At 45.0% G+C, this 14,960-nt stretch overlaps 1 protein-coding gene across 1 annotated transcript in view; it reads left to right on the plus strand.

Moving 5' to 3' along the window:
- Window positions 1-240: 240 nt before the first annotated feature.
- TRIM71 (tripartite motif containing 71) overlaps window positions 241-14,960 on the plus strand; it is a gene marked incomplete at its 3' end in the record, with an annotated part of 53,160 nt that continues 38,440 nt past the window's right edge. Inside the window, exon 1 of the mRNA XM_084280459.1 lies at window positions 241-1,128. Within this exon, the coding sequence (XP_084136585.1) occupies window positions 247-1,128 (882 nt within the window). The 5' untranslated portion in view covers window positions 241-246. The remainder of the gene's footprint in view (window positions 1,129-14,960) is intronic.

A 14,960-nucleotide genomic window follows, 5' to 3' on the forward strand; every position in this document is an offset into this window, starting at 1 on the left:
CTGCAGACTGCCAGATCGATGACACCGTATTTGCAAAACCGGCCAATCGATCCCACTTGGCAAAACGACTGATCGATGCCAGCTTGCTCGTAAGCCGCTCGCGGAGCTACCTTCTCCCCGCGCTGCTCCACACGCCCCCTGCCTCCTCCGCTTCCCTCCGCACACACTTTCCTTCTGGTGAGAGAGGGCAGATACACTTTTTTTTTTTCTTCTTCACCCCTCGTCGGGGAGCCGGGCCCATCGCAAATGGCTTCGTTTCCCGAGTCCGACTTCCAGATCTGCCCGCTGTGCAAGGAGATGTGCGGCTCGCCGGCTCCCCTCTCCTCCAACTCTTCCACCTCCTCGTCCTCCTCGCAGACCTCCAGCTCCTCCGGGGGCGGCGGCGGCTCCTCCTGCGGGGGCCCGCCGCGGCGGCTCCACGTCCTGCCCTGCCTGCACGCCTTCTGCCGCCAGTGCCTGGAGGCGCAGCGGCACCCCGGCGCGGGGGACGCGCTCAAGCTGCGCTGCCCCATCTGCGACCAGAAGGTGGTGATCTCGGAGCCCTCGGGCATGGACGCGCTGCCCTCCTCCAACTTCCTCCTCAGCAACCTGCTGGACGTCGTCGTCGTGGCCGCCACCGCCGACGAGCAGAAGAACGGCCGCGCCGCCGGGGCCGGCCCCGCCGCGGGCTCCGGCGCGGGAGGGGGCGGCGGCAACAACCGCCACCACGGCCGCCCGCCGCCGTCGCACCGCACCGCCGGCTCCTCGCCTGCCGCCGCCGCCTCGGCTGCGCCCTCCTCGACGTCGTCCTCCTCGGGCGGCGGCGGCGGCTCGGCAGCGCTCCTGCTGCGGCGGCCCCACAGCCGGCAGGGCGAGCCCCGCTGCAGCTCCTGCGACGAGGGCAACGCGGCCAGCTCCCGCTGCCTCGACTGCCAGGAGCACCTGTGCGACAACTGCGTGCGGGCGCACCAGCGCGTCCGCCTCACCAAGGACCACTTCATCGAGCGATTCGCCGCCGCTCCCGGCCCCGCCGCTGCCGCCGGCCCCGCCGCGCCGCTCGCCCTCAGCCCGCCGTACCCCGCCTCGCCCTACAACATCCTCTCCGTCTTCCCCGACCGGGCCAGCTACTGCCAGCACCACGACGACGAGGTGAGCGAGTGCGCGGCGCGACGCGGGAGGGGGCGGCCCCGCTCCCGCCCCTCGCCGGCGCCAGAGGGCCCCCGCCCGCCTCGCACCCTCGCGGCGGGCAGGCCGGCCCTTAGGGGTGGGCGGCGGCAGGGACCGACCGCGGAGCTTCCTGCGCCCGCGGAGGCGCTCGGGTCTCGCCGCACCTCGTGAGGGGGGGTGGGGGGTGGGGGTCGGCGTCGGGGTCAGGGCCGCCTCTCCAACGGCCGTTGTTGGGGAGGGGAGAGGGGGGGCGGGAGCCGCTTACGAGGCGGGAGGGGGCTGGGGGGGGGCGGCGGGCGACATCCCGGGGCGCCCCGCTCCCTCCGGGTGCCGCTCTGTGCTGCCGCCCGGGAGGAGGAGGAGGTGAGCCAGGGCCCGCTGCGCCGTGCGGGAGGTGGTTGTCGGTTCCTTGGGGCTGCCCGTGCGCGGCGGGAAGCTGCTGGCGCGGCGCTGCCTTTCCAGAGGAACCTACCGGGCGCGGACCCGAGGGGTAGCGAGACCCCGGAGGGCGGGGAAAGGCTGCGGTGCCCGGCGCCCCCTCATCCTTCTCACGCGGAGTTGCCTTGGCGGGAGCCCGCTTCGTACCGCGTTCGGGGCGCTGAGCCATCGGAGAAAGGGAAAACGAATAAACGGGGAAGGAAGACAACCGCAACGAGAAAAAGGCGGTTTCTTGTTTGTCTCCGTTGAAGGTAGTCAGAAAGCTGGCGGAGATGTCCACCCTTGCCTCTGCCACCTTCGCCTCCCGGTCTGGGTTAACGCTTTAGCCGCCGTGTTCCAGACTAATTCCTTTACTAATTAGGAAGAGGGAACTGGTTCTTAGCGTGGTCTGGAGTTAAAACGCCCCGTTCCCGAGTGCTGCTGCTGACCCGCGGGACTGGGGCGGGCTGGGTTAACTCTTAATGTGGGTGCCGTTTCGTGCTGTGATAGTTTTAAAACTCGATATTCCTCTGAAAATGGCCGTCTGCTGTCGTGTGTCCCCCCCCCCCCCCCACTTTTCTTTCTGCTCTGGAAGTCAACGCAGGGATTTTGCTGGAATTTTCCAGTAATTTCGGTGTTGGAGGTAGTTTCCTCCCAGGGTGGAATCGGGCAGCACGACCGAGGGCTGCGGGGTCCAACCTGCCTGAGGACAGGGCACAGCAGAAGCTTTCTGTGGGATACCTGCTTAAGCTGGTACACGAGGGCATTTAACCTAGCAGAACGTGATACCTTCTCCGGTTTGGGAGGATGCTTTTCTTACCCTTCTTGCTGCTGTACCTCCGATTAGTTTTCTAGAAAGCTCTGGAAGAGCTCTTCTTGCTCCTTAAAGTTGCTAGTGGCAGAGGACAAAACGAATTTTGAGGAAAAAAAAAATCAACACGGCAATTTGAAAAGGTAGAGGTGTGCTTGAGGGGCTAAAAAAGCCCCCAAACAACCCATCCCAAAGTTTACTGGCAATTGAGCTGCTGACAGGGCTGAGGATTTCTGTGGTATCTTAAGTATCTAGTGAGCTTCCTAAAGAACATGAAATGAAGCATGGTGTTTGTTCTTCATACACCAGAGCTCTATTTCTGCCTTGATATTGGACGTGGGATATGGGCCAAAACCCCTTTCTTGTTCTGTTCTTAGTTCTTTTAAACTTCTTAATGAAAGGTGTAAAATGAACCAACGGAGGGTTGGTTGTTGGCCGTAGTGTGGAGCTTCCACCTTTTCCAAAGCAGATGGATGCTCTGCCACTTGCTGAAGAGTAGCTGGAACAGGAGCTCAGAGGTATTTAGCAGACATAAAAGCTTAAATTGTAAAGGGAAGAACTATATTCTAGTGAATATATTGGTGAAACTGTACAGCCGTTTCAGAAATAAATTCTGAAAGAGGTTGTTAATTTATTTTCATGTAGAATGTTTTACTTTTGACAGTGTGCTTTGAAAAGAGTACCTATCTCTTAGTGTTGGTTTTGGGTGTCCTTGTGTCCTGTAGACCTAGAAATTGTTTTAAAACAAGCGAGTGTTTTCAAGCCTTCAGCCCCTGTTGAGAGAGGCTTTTATTCTGCAAATTAATGATCTACTACTGTTCTTCATTAGTGAGTTTTGGTGGTGCCTTTATGTGGGTGTGCCTGATGAGTATTTGCAAGTATTTATTATGCACTCAAGGAGAGACTCAGTTCCAAACAGTCAATCCTGTAAATCTTTCCTCACTTCTGCTTAAAAAAAATAAAATTGGGCAAGGTGTACTTCTTTTTTTTGAGAAAAGGTGGCTGCAGAACTCTGAGGGTTATTGCTTGTTTAATTCTAAGAATGCTATTTACAGCCTCATAAAAGGAACAATAATAGAAAGGCAGCCTTCCAAGAGAGTACTTAAGGGATGCTCAAAGTACTGTGGCTGTCTAAAAGTGTAAAAACAAACCTAAAATGCAAGGCTGGAATGGTAGCTTGAAGCTTTAATATTAGTAGTAAGACACTGAGCAGAATCAGAGTTTGTAAGCAGGAAAAGCTGGTGAGAGAGCAGGATGTTCCCTGAGACTAATGTTGTGAAGGTAAGCTTGAGCACAGGCAGATCTGGTGTGAAGCTGCTGGAGTAGCTGTTCTCTCAGCTGTGGAGTTCTCCTTCCCTGGGATGTGTCCTCACCCTGTTTGAGGTCAGATACAAGGAGTTTGAGCCTGTTGATGAGGCTTTCCTGGGCCAAAGCAGCTGGCTCCCCTGTTTTCCACTAACTCACTTAGAAAGTGATACTCCTCCTCCTGTCCTTCCAACATTGCTACTTCACTTCTTGCCTTTGATTCTGTTCCTCTCTGGTCTTTCTACCCCTTCCACCATCCAGGGAAGCACTGCCCATCCTCTGTAATTTTCCCTTCCAACTCCATTTTGAGACCCCCATCAAGTGAGGGGGGGGAAGTAGCACTGTGCATGGCTACTCACTGGGTATTCCAAGTCACAAAACAAGACTACAGATAGGCGTTTGCAAGGCAAGATCAACATGCAGTTGCTCATCCTTTCGGTGCAGAGAATCACAGATTTTTAGCTCTTTACCGGATACCCAGTGTGGTCTCTTTTTAGTTGAGCTGGCTGTGTTCTCCCTTAGGCTGTTGACTGTGTGAAACAGGAACCTGTTGTTTAGTTACATGCAAGTCACTGGCAGTGGAGAATGCAGACTGCTACCATAGTGGCAAACATAAAGCAACTGGAACTCTGGGGTACTGCTTTCAGGGTGGCTAGTGCATGGAAATGCTACAGCGATGCGTGAAAGGAAAGAAAATCTGCTGTTTCTGCAAAAAAAGGGGCAAAATCCAGTCTGCTTTTGTTGCAGAGCTGCTGTTGAAACCCAGCCTGGTTGCTTGCTACTTGGAACCTTGCTGTTTGAGGTAATGCCGTGAGGGCAGTAAGGGAAATGCTTAATCTCAGTCAGATGCTTCAAAGCATTCTACAAATGTCGCAATATGTGTTGCAACCCTGAAAATATTCTTCTGTGTGACCTTGTTTGTGGCATGGATAGAATTATCAGTGTCCCAGTAGCATCTAGATGTTACTGTCATAAAAGCCATTAGAGCAGGACTTTAAACTTGAGAGAGGTTTTGCCTTGGTCTTATCCATAATTAAATCAAATATGCTAACTGATATGTCAGTGGGCTTGATTGTCTTATCTCACAGACTGGAAGAGCACCTCTTATTTTTTCTTTCCTCAATAGTGAGCTCCAAACCAAATCAGATGCTTAAGCGTTGCAACAGCTGTAAAATACTTGGCTGGTATAGATAAACTTTGATTCGAATTACTTTGCTCTTGTGGGAAGTGAAAAAGGCCACAAATCTTATGTTAAATAACATTGGCATAAAGGTAACCCAGCTCTCAGTTGCTTCATGCCCTAGTACTGCTTGGTAGTAATACTAGTGGTGGATGGTCAAAACACTTCAATAGGAGACTTAAAACACTTTCCAAGGAAAGCATGGAGTTGCCAAGTTCAATCAGCTTAATACTGTGACACCCCCTACCCCTCCCACAGTTCTCATACTGTTTTACAGATGCTGTTTTAGAAGTGGTGTATGGACTTTAAGGCACAAACTCTGTAGCACTACTGCTCACCCCCTGCAAGAAGGATTTTAAAGCTCTCTCACCTTGTTCCTTCTGCTTATGTAATTTCTGGCTTTGATCAAATTCTTCATTGATCAGATTAATTCAGAAACTCAAAAGCTTCTTGCTTGATCGGTGAGTTGCAGTGGCTTCTGAGGGTATCAGTGCATGTGGACAAGAGTGACTAAAATTAGATTGCTGTATTGAACTATAGACTTTGATCTACTCTTGAATTTATTGTCTCTTAGACTATGAAAACTTACACTTATTTTCGTTTTACAGGCTCTAGAAGATGCAGCTTTTACAAGCTTGTATATGTATAAGGGAAGGCATTCAAACACATAACTGTCAGCTGAACTGAAAAGCTACTTATCTGGTACCTTGGCCAAATTTGCTAGCTGAATTTATACTTAAGCTGCTCAAATGTAGGGTAAAGCTCTAGTTTCACAATGGAGAGCAAACATTGTTAACATCTCATGGCTGCTCAAAGAAGGGGATCTCACTTTTTCTTCTGGTTTCGTTGTGTACACGCAGAAGATGCTTCTGTGAGACAATCTAGTAGAAAACTTTTTACCCTACTTCTAGCAGGGGTATGAGTTTATTTGAGTTGCAGAGGAATCTAGCCAAACTGAACTGGTACAAGGGGCAAAAGAAGAGTACTGTGGTTAGGAAGGAAGGCTAGGTTAGGTATGGTCCCTTTGGTGTAATGGCTTGCCATCACTGCTGAGTTTTCATCTGTGGTGCTCTGAATGCTGCCCATCCTCATGGCTCACCAAAACAGTTGGCTAACACACAGCGAGTGTACCTGTGCCCCCACTTCTGTCTCCCTTGCTGGGTTTTAATAATCTCTAATTTAGCACTTTTTAAGTTGACAAATAGTGTTCAGATCTTGTGCTAAACAGGTCACCTTTTTGATTACTCTGTGTTAATTCTTTTCATCACACTTTTAGCTCCTGGCTCTTCACTGTATATAAGTGTTCTATTCAGCTGTTTCTCTTAGAAGAGAATGAAAACTGTGTTGGTCTTGAAACAACTTTAATATAATACTGGACAGAATCAAAACTTCCCCTCCTTCCTCTGCTTTGCTGTGAGTGATGTTCAAATACTTAGAGTTTTAGGGTAAATACAGCAAATTTGGGGTTTTTTTCCTGGTATTAATCTGATACCATTACGCTACTGGCCTAATTAAATATGATTTCAGATAACTTCCAGTGACTAAAAATGAGAAGAAACATGTCTTGTCCATGAAAGTTGCTTGAACAGACTGTTCTTGCTTCGAGAATGTCTTTGAAAAACTAACAGTATTAAGACTAGGAACTTGCAGGCTGCAGCATAGACCTCTGAGGCTGTAACAACATGACCAGATAGGACTGGAAATGTGCATATAATAAATAGACAGAAAACTAGTTTACTGCATACTGAAAACTTGATTTTCTTTAAATTCAGTTTTGCTAAAACCAATGTCTTGAAGCATACCCTGTAACTTGGAGGGGGAGAGAGAGGGTTAGACTTTTGCTTTGATTTAGTGATGAAATCTTGCATCATGTATAGGAGTTTGTCCTTTTGGCTAAATATTCAGACCATATAAACATGCTTGCTAGACCATGCTTCCTTAGAGGAAAACTACCAAGTTCCTCTGTTTTAAAGTTAAGAAGGTATCATTCCTCTTTCAATACTGTCTTGACCCTGTCTCTTCCTAGTTCTACTGCCATACTCCCTTCCTTCCTGCAAAGTCGTTTGTGTCTTTCCATCAGACAAAGAATCATGATGTGTTGAGAGCACAGATCTTAAGCTGTATGAACAATGCACTGAATGCAAGACTAATGTTACCACAGATAAGATTTCACAGAAGGGGTTTATTGTCTTTAGCTGTAATCTACTTTCAGTAAAGCAGTTAAAATATAATCTTGGATCATAATTATGTAGTACATATTTTTTAGTAATGATTTTATCCTATCATTGAGTCTTAAAGTGTAGAAATGCTGGATGGGAATGTGACTGCTGTTTGGCAATGCAAATACTGGTTAATGTAATAAACTGAATGCCTCTGATCCTAAAATGTTAGGCATGTGTCCTTGTTTTAGCAGTTTTCCTCATGGGGTCAGCTGCAGCTCCTTCCACAGGCTGTTTTCTACTTCATCTGGCTGTGCTTTGTTGAAGGTCTGTGTGGGTAGAATGGGTTTGATCCTCTTACCTAATAAATTGTGCTTGTGCATCCAAATGAATTTTGAGTTATGGGAATAGAGCAAAAACATGTTAACGAATCAGAGCTATCTGGTCACTGTTTTCTAACTCAAATTCAAAAGCTTTTTTATGATGCAGTATCACTTTGGATAATTTTCCTCTTTCACATCTTAAGAAGAAAACTTTCATGTGGTGAATACAGGAGTAGTACTTTTTGAAGCTCTCTTGACACTAAGCTTCTTTCTTCTTTACACACCTTTAACAGAAGAACAGAATTTTCATGGAGTCTGTAGCTCCTAAACGAAAAGATTATTAGCTAAAAATGCTGGCCAGCTTTGAAAGCTCTTGCTGTTTAGTATGAAAAGGAGTAAAACTCATTACCTGCGGATGAGGCTCTCACTGGTGCATGTTCTGTGTTGTCCTACTGTGCTGCCTCTTGGATATGTGTGCAATACTGACACTTCCTCACAAGAATTAATTCATAGTTACACATTCAGCTGTAAGAAATAAGAGCTCAGTTCCTGTTATTTCACTTGAGTATAAAACATGAATTTCTAAAACCTCAGATGGTGAGCTTGTTGGATAGGATGATGTCTGGTCAGCAGTTTTCCTACATGTGTAGGTGAAATATTTTTGAAGTGACTAAGACTTGAGTTGGTAACTTCAAATGAGAAGTTTATTGTTTCATGATTGTGCGTACTTTGTGCTATGCCTCTGCACTACTGCTGACTTGGGGGAAATGGCTCCTTCCAGGACTAGGTAGGCAACTTGAGGCAATTTTTAAACTTGTCTCACTAGCAAAGGGTGAAAGTCGCTTTTCAAGAGTTGAATACTTAAGATTTTGGGGATGGTGAGGGGTGTGTGTGTATATATAGTAGAATTGGTCTCTACTGAGCAAAGAAGTTTGAAATCTCTTAAACTCATTTAAAATGAACAGATTAATCCAGTCAAAGGCTGTTCACTGTTCCTGTTACCTCAGTAGTTACATCTTGTTCCTGAGAGTTACCAAGGTATGATCTTCACTAAGATCACACAAGTAATCACCAAGGCTGCGCTCAGTGCTTTTTGGGGAGAAGGGTCTTTTAGTCACCTGAAGATAATAGATAAACTTGTAGTGCATCACTTTCCCTTTAATGTTGGTCTCCATGCATGACCAAAATATTTAAAGCTACCTTGTCAAGTTTGCTAAACCTTACCTTTTCTAGTTGTTTGCTTGTATTGCTTGCTCACCCCTTACATCTTGTGGATAGTTAAAGCTATAAACTATCACATACTGTAAGTATCTCCTTTACCCACTTAAGATACAGCATCTGGTAGTTCCGTACATTTATAATATTTGTCTGGATTAAATCTGTCAGGGACCTGACATTCAGACACTTCAGCAGGATTCTTGGATGGTAACGTTGGGCTTGTTGGCTGTATCGTCCCAATATCCCCTGTCAGTTTGGGTTTTCCATGTTCTGTTTGCATATTCAGGCACTTGCTGTCCAGAGTGGCAGGCATATGCTAGAAGACTAATTTTATACAGCCTTTTGTTCAGCTGCTCTTGGTTAACAAAAGGCAAACTTATTTAGGGGAAAATGTCAGCTATCAAACTTCAAATCCTCCCCTTCCCCTCCCCCTGCACTTCAGTAGTTCTGACTACTTGTGCCATTCACACTGTCAGGACAGTTAAGTGTACAATATAAAAATCCCTAGCCTTAAATCTTTGGAAGCAGAGTTCGAAAGCTGTCTGTTACGGATGCCTTTTAAGCTCTGTAATCCAACCTAGTGCTGTGCTGAAGGACTAGAGAATGCTGGTCCTCTTACATGAGGGTTGGTAGCGTGGTCAGGGAATTGCCAGTGAACTAGTTGATACTGGTCCACATTTCCTGATCTGTAACACCCCGAGTAATGGAGGGTGTAAGAGGTAAAGATCAGGTAGCATCTAGGGGCTTGCTAGTGTCGTGTCTTTCTATGGTTTGCAAGTCCTGCTGTATAGCTCTAAAATGTTTTAGTAAACGTGTATATCCAAGGCAGAATGAGTCTGTTAATTGAGGAAAAACTCATTAGAGAATGAAAAGAATCGTCGTGCCTCCAAGCCTTCTTTTTTCCTTTAAAAGCAATGCTGGTAAAGGGTTAAATTCCCCCCCGCCCCCGCTGCTATATATGGTGTGCCCAAAGGCACTGGAGATTTAATACATTGAAGTTGGAGCGTGAAGGGGGTCTGCAGGCTGCTAGACAAAGTCACTCAAATTTCAAGAATACTTGATCCATACAAGGATGTTACTTGAGAAAGGCATGACTTCTCTGTAAGAAACTGGTTGCCAAATGAGCTGGCCGAGTGTGTCCTAAGCAGTTTTTGTGGCTAGATGAACAAATTGCAAAACACTGGATTTTCTTTAATTGATGACTGATAAGCAAGCTAGCCAGAGCTGTTGTGAGAACCATTTGCCTTCAGAGAACAATGTTTATTTGTAGGGGAAAATGCAAAGACTGCAGTGGAAGAATCACAGCTCAAGTTATAGAGTCTGTTGTACAGATAACTAAATTATCTACTGAATTGACTCAACACTAGACTGACAAATGGCAATATAACTTCTTCCTCTCTAGCTACTGTTGAAGCAGCTGTAATGTTGCAGTGGTGTCCCAACACAATGCATGTAGTATCAACTGCTGTTAAAGGCTTTTAAATGGATGGGTAAGTATTTTGGGAAGACAAGAGGGCTTGTTTATTAAAAATAAATTCAGAATTGGAAATGTCAGGCAGGGTCTAGAGTGGATTTTACCTTGAAAGAAATAACTAAACTACCAGTAACAAAACATCAGGGAATTGGAGAGAATAAAACACAAGAATAACTGGAATACCAAGGTTCCAGTCTTCCCAGTGCTGCTCTTGCACTTAATACAGTGGTAAGGGAGGCAAGACGTAATACTCTGCTTGCTTCTTCCCAATAATTCACTTGATATCATGGAAGCATTGGTAAGATCCCCCTGGGATGCAGGGGGAAATGGCCAGCCCCTCTTCAGTGGTCTGTGGGGACAGGACAAGGGGCAATGGCCGCAAGTTGGAGCACAGGAAGTTCTGCACCAACATGTGGAAGAACTTTTTCACAGTGAGGGTGACAGAGCCCTGGGACAGGCTGCCCAGGGAGGTGGTGGAGTCTCCTTCTCTGGAGATAGTCAAGACCCGTCTGGATGCCTGTCTGTGCAATATGAGCTGGGGAGCTGCTTTGGCAGGGGGGTTGGATCTGATGATCTCTCAAGGTCCCTTCCAACCCCTATGATTCTATGAAGATTAGAATTAGGAATTAAACTTGGGTTGTTAACAGTGGCTGTAGACAGTGTTACAAAAGCTTCTGTCTGCTTTCTGTTCTAGGTAGACAATGTGTATTTTGACAGTAGTGTTTCATGGTAGCTCTTCCTCTCTTCTAGCATTACTTACTTTCTCAAGGACTCCAACCCTCCTACACGAGCAGAAATAACAAATGTATACGTTGCTTCCTTCCTTGAGTTAACACTGTATGGGCATTGGAGAGGTGGTTAGTATGGGGGTTAGTGGGCAGCCCAAGCAAGCTGGTGTGAGTGGAAGCAAGCCTGGGGAGAGTCTTGAGCTAATTTCCTCCTCTGCATAGCTGGCATGTTGCTGGAGGGCTGTCTACTCCAAACCTCCAGCTACTCAAGAGGTGCTCCTGCCAGCTGCAGACTGTGTAAGTCGTACATGCTTACCAACACTATTTCCTAGTGTTCCTATCTTGGACTCTTGGCAACAATGCCAAAAAACTTTCTATGTTGAAAGTATGAATGAAGTCCTTAATTTTAAAGTGCAATTTTAACACTAAGCTTATGTTTACAAAGGGGAACAAAAAAAAAATTGCCTTGACCCATTCTTTCAGTCAGCATTTTTCATATCTCAGTCCTTAGATGCTATATGGCAATTGACTTGTATTTACCTACAGAAAGGACCATAACTTTTATAGCTGTTGAAGTCATTTAGGGTGTTAAACTACTCATTAGTTTTACATTCATTGGTTTCTGATTGGCTCATCTAGCTGCAAAAACTTTGTGTGGAGGACTTGCTCAGCTGGCTCTTGGCAAGTGGTTTCTTCCAGGGAAATCACGCCTGTCTCAAGTAACATCCTTGTAAATACAACTCCAGGTTAGCGTTTTCAGTCCGTATATGATGTCACTTCTGAAACCTATTCTTAATGCCATTCAGCAAAGAACAAGACTGCTAAGGAGCTTGAGCTAATGAAACCAATCAATGGTGTGGGGTCCAAGCATGAAAAGCTGCATTCATTATGGGGGGAGGGAAGTGATACAGCACTTAATATGCAGGCAAAACAAGGTGGCTTACACAAAACCCAGCCAGTTGCCTCGCCAGCCTTGGCACAGGTATTTACTGTCAGTTGTATCTGCATTTCCTCTCTGCTTCTTCCTCCTTCAGGCATTCTGTGTCTGTCCACATAATGATTAGCAACAAGTAGCAGGGTAAGCTGGCTTGTATCTAAGAGGGAAAAGCCAATGCCAGCTGAGATCATTAGACAACTGAGGTAGCAAAACCCTGCAGCTGACAGTGCTATAGGCAGGAAAGAAAGCACAGAAGTTCCCTTTCTGTTGTTCAAACCTGTTCATCTCTTCTCCTTCCCCAACTCTGCCTGAAATCTAACAACCTAGACTTTGAAAGGGAATTAAATAGCTTTCATGCTTTGAATGGGTTTTTTTTTGTTAAAGCCACAGTTCTGCTTTTCATTATAAAGCTTTCTTGTGACTAAACATCTCACTTTTAAGTCTTTTTGTCCAAGTCACTGTCTAAACATGGAGCATGTGTTCATTCCTCTCAGCTGTTAAGTAATATGCTTTTTCTGTTGCTATTCATTTGTCTTCATAACATGTTGTCAGTGTACCTATATAAACATTTTTTATGTAGCATTTATGGGGGTTTGGCTAGCATAGTAAGACTGACTTACTTTTTCCTAAATGAAAGATAAATCTTGACATTTAATCAATCTAGGAATAATGTATTGAACCAGTATTCTGTCAGAACTGTTGTTTAGTCTTCACCAATGTTCAATACAGCTGTTCCTGGACAAAAAAATACAGAAAGCTGTATAGCATATAGTTCTACAGCAATCCACAAGGTGTCCTCCCATTTTAATTCATATCTAAATTTATCATGGGGAAGCCTTGAAGTTGTCCTGTCTTACACTCTTGAACATTAGTTTTCCAATATAAGCAATAAAGTCTGAAACGGAAATCTGATATGCATGGAAGTTACTGTCATCTTGACTACAGGAGAATACAGTATTTTCATCGATGTATTCATTCTTTGAACTTAAAATTCATCTTCATGCCATCCAAGGAAGAAATACTCTCATAACCTAGGGATAGATTGGAAAGAGGAAATGTTGCATGTTAAAACAACCACTAAAATTATGGCAGTAGTAATACTTTCCAGCTGAGATTACTATGTGCAGTCCAAATACGCTATCAGCAGGTGAGAGACTCACTGAAATAATGTCTTGGAGATCTTGTTTACTCTTCCAGGTTGAGCATGTTGAGAGAACAGTGTTGCATCCTTGCAAAAGTCAGCTGTTGTTGTATGTGGCTTATCTTGGGGTGGAAATGTGATTAACTACTTGTGGTAATGAATATATTCTTACTGTGTCTGTTCTAGCTGTCCAGTTTTGGAACTGACAAAATGTGGTTTATTCCTTGCTTTGAGAACAATTACCCCATTCCACATTGTAACTTATGATCTTAAATTCATACCAGCAAGCTCTGTATTTCCTAAGGTGTGTGTAAAGAAATAGTTGCTGCCTGTATTAGCACATTCTCATTTTGGAAATAGATTGGCAATTTTCCATTTGGCTCCTGTGGCAGGGGTACTCCGACAGTTATATAGTCCCTTGCCCTAAGGAGAGGGAAGTAGGGGGAAATAATCAAAGATGACTGTTGCACTGTAAATCTAGCTTTGGTTGGCCATATTCTAATGAAGTAGGACATGGGGGTTTTGAGCAGTATGGTGTGAAAATAGATATAAAATACTAGTGATCTAAGAAGGGAAACACCTCTTCAGAGACCCCTGTCTGACCCAGGCAAACCGCTGCCAGCAGTTCACTGGGAGCAAATGGCTGTTGTTGAAAGATACTCTCCTAAATCAGCGAGAGTCAGAATATCATGGTGTGTGGGTTGTTTTTCCCCATTTCATGTATGTTTTTCTCCAAGCAGGGGAGACATTCCTGCCAAATACATACGCCATGGCGCTTTTTCCGCTGCATCTAGGTAGAAATGCTTTCAGAATGAAAGATCTTTATAAATCAAAGTTTAAACAAACAGAAAGAAACACAACTAGCCAAACAAATTCTCAAAGCACCCAGCTCTCATGTGGTCAAAGAAGCCACTTCTTGGAGTAAGCTGACTTGTTTCATGTTTGATCCCATATGGAGTTACAGAGGGAAACCATTCCTTGAGTGCTTTTGTTAAATAAAGCTGTTGCCATGAATTAAGCAACACTGCCCTGGAATGTTTCTGATCATGGTCTTGCAGAGCTTGTGACCTTTGCACTGAACATGTGAACTGAAACTTCATCTTCCAGTGTTCAATAACCATGTTAAAAATTCAGAGGTGAGGCAGTCTTGGGATTTCCTTAGGCTAGCTTAAATGCCAAGTGAAATTTAAGTACTGATTTATACAGTTACTCTTCCTCTTTTTAAAATGTAAGCCAAACTGAAAACTAAAATCTGCAAGTATTCTAAACAGATAATTTTTGTCAAGTTAGAAAACTGCATAGACAATCTCTTACAATGCTCTCACTGGAGCCTACTAAACTAAAATATTGCTACCATCTTGTCTGGAAGCATCCAGATAGTATTAATCAGTGTCTGTAATTGTATTCTGCAACTGCTTAACCAGTAACTGGAAGTAGCACCTGAACAGGCTATTCGGCTTAACAGGGCTGCAGCTAAAAGCAAGAGAGGAGCAGTTGAAAATCTGCCCCTCTTGGAATAAATATATTGCTGTTTGCCACTGGGTTTCCTACCCTACTAATGCTATAAACAATTAAGTGTTTTTCTTGTTTACCACATAGAAACACTGCCATCTCTTGGCTATTCATTGTCCTGACCTTAAAAAAAATACTTTCTGGTTTCTTGTAATATTTTCTGATGCTGTGTTTCTGAATAATCAGGTGGCTCTGTGGTGGTTGTAAGTCGTATACTGTAGACCTGAGATTTTGTATGGAAATCTGAATCATCGATTGAACCTACCCTAGAACAAAAGTGTGGGGGGGTGCTACTTAGTTTTGGTGACTCTCGACTCTTTGATCTGCCTCTGTATACATGCCTTAAAAACGTAGTTGGTTAAGATGGGCTTCTGTCCTCCTTAGATTTGGCATGTGTGGCACCAGAATTTAGCCTTTATACTCTTCTCATTGACAGTAGTTTTGACTAAAATCAAAGAAATTGTTGTTGATCAGATACTGAGTTCTGAATTTTGCAGAGCTGGGGACAAAGGGCCATGTGAGGTTCTGACCGTGTTTCTGATAAGGTTTAGGGAAGCTAGGTTGAGGAATTCAAGTACTGCAGCTTCAGTACTGCCTATACTGTGTGTG

Source organism: Gallinula chloropus, assembly GCF_964237585.1.
Source record: "Gallinula chloropus genome assembly, chromosome: 2".
NCBI lineage: Eukaryota > Metazoa > Chordata > Aves > Gruiformes > Rallidae > Gallinula > Gallinula chloropus.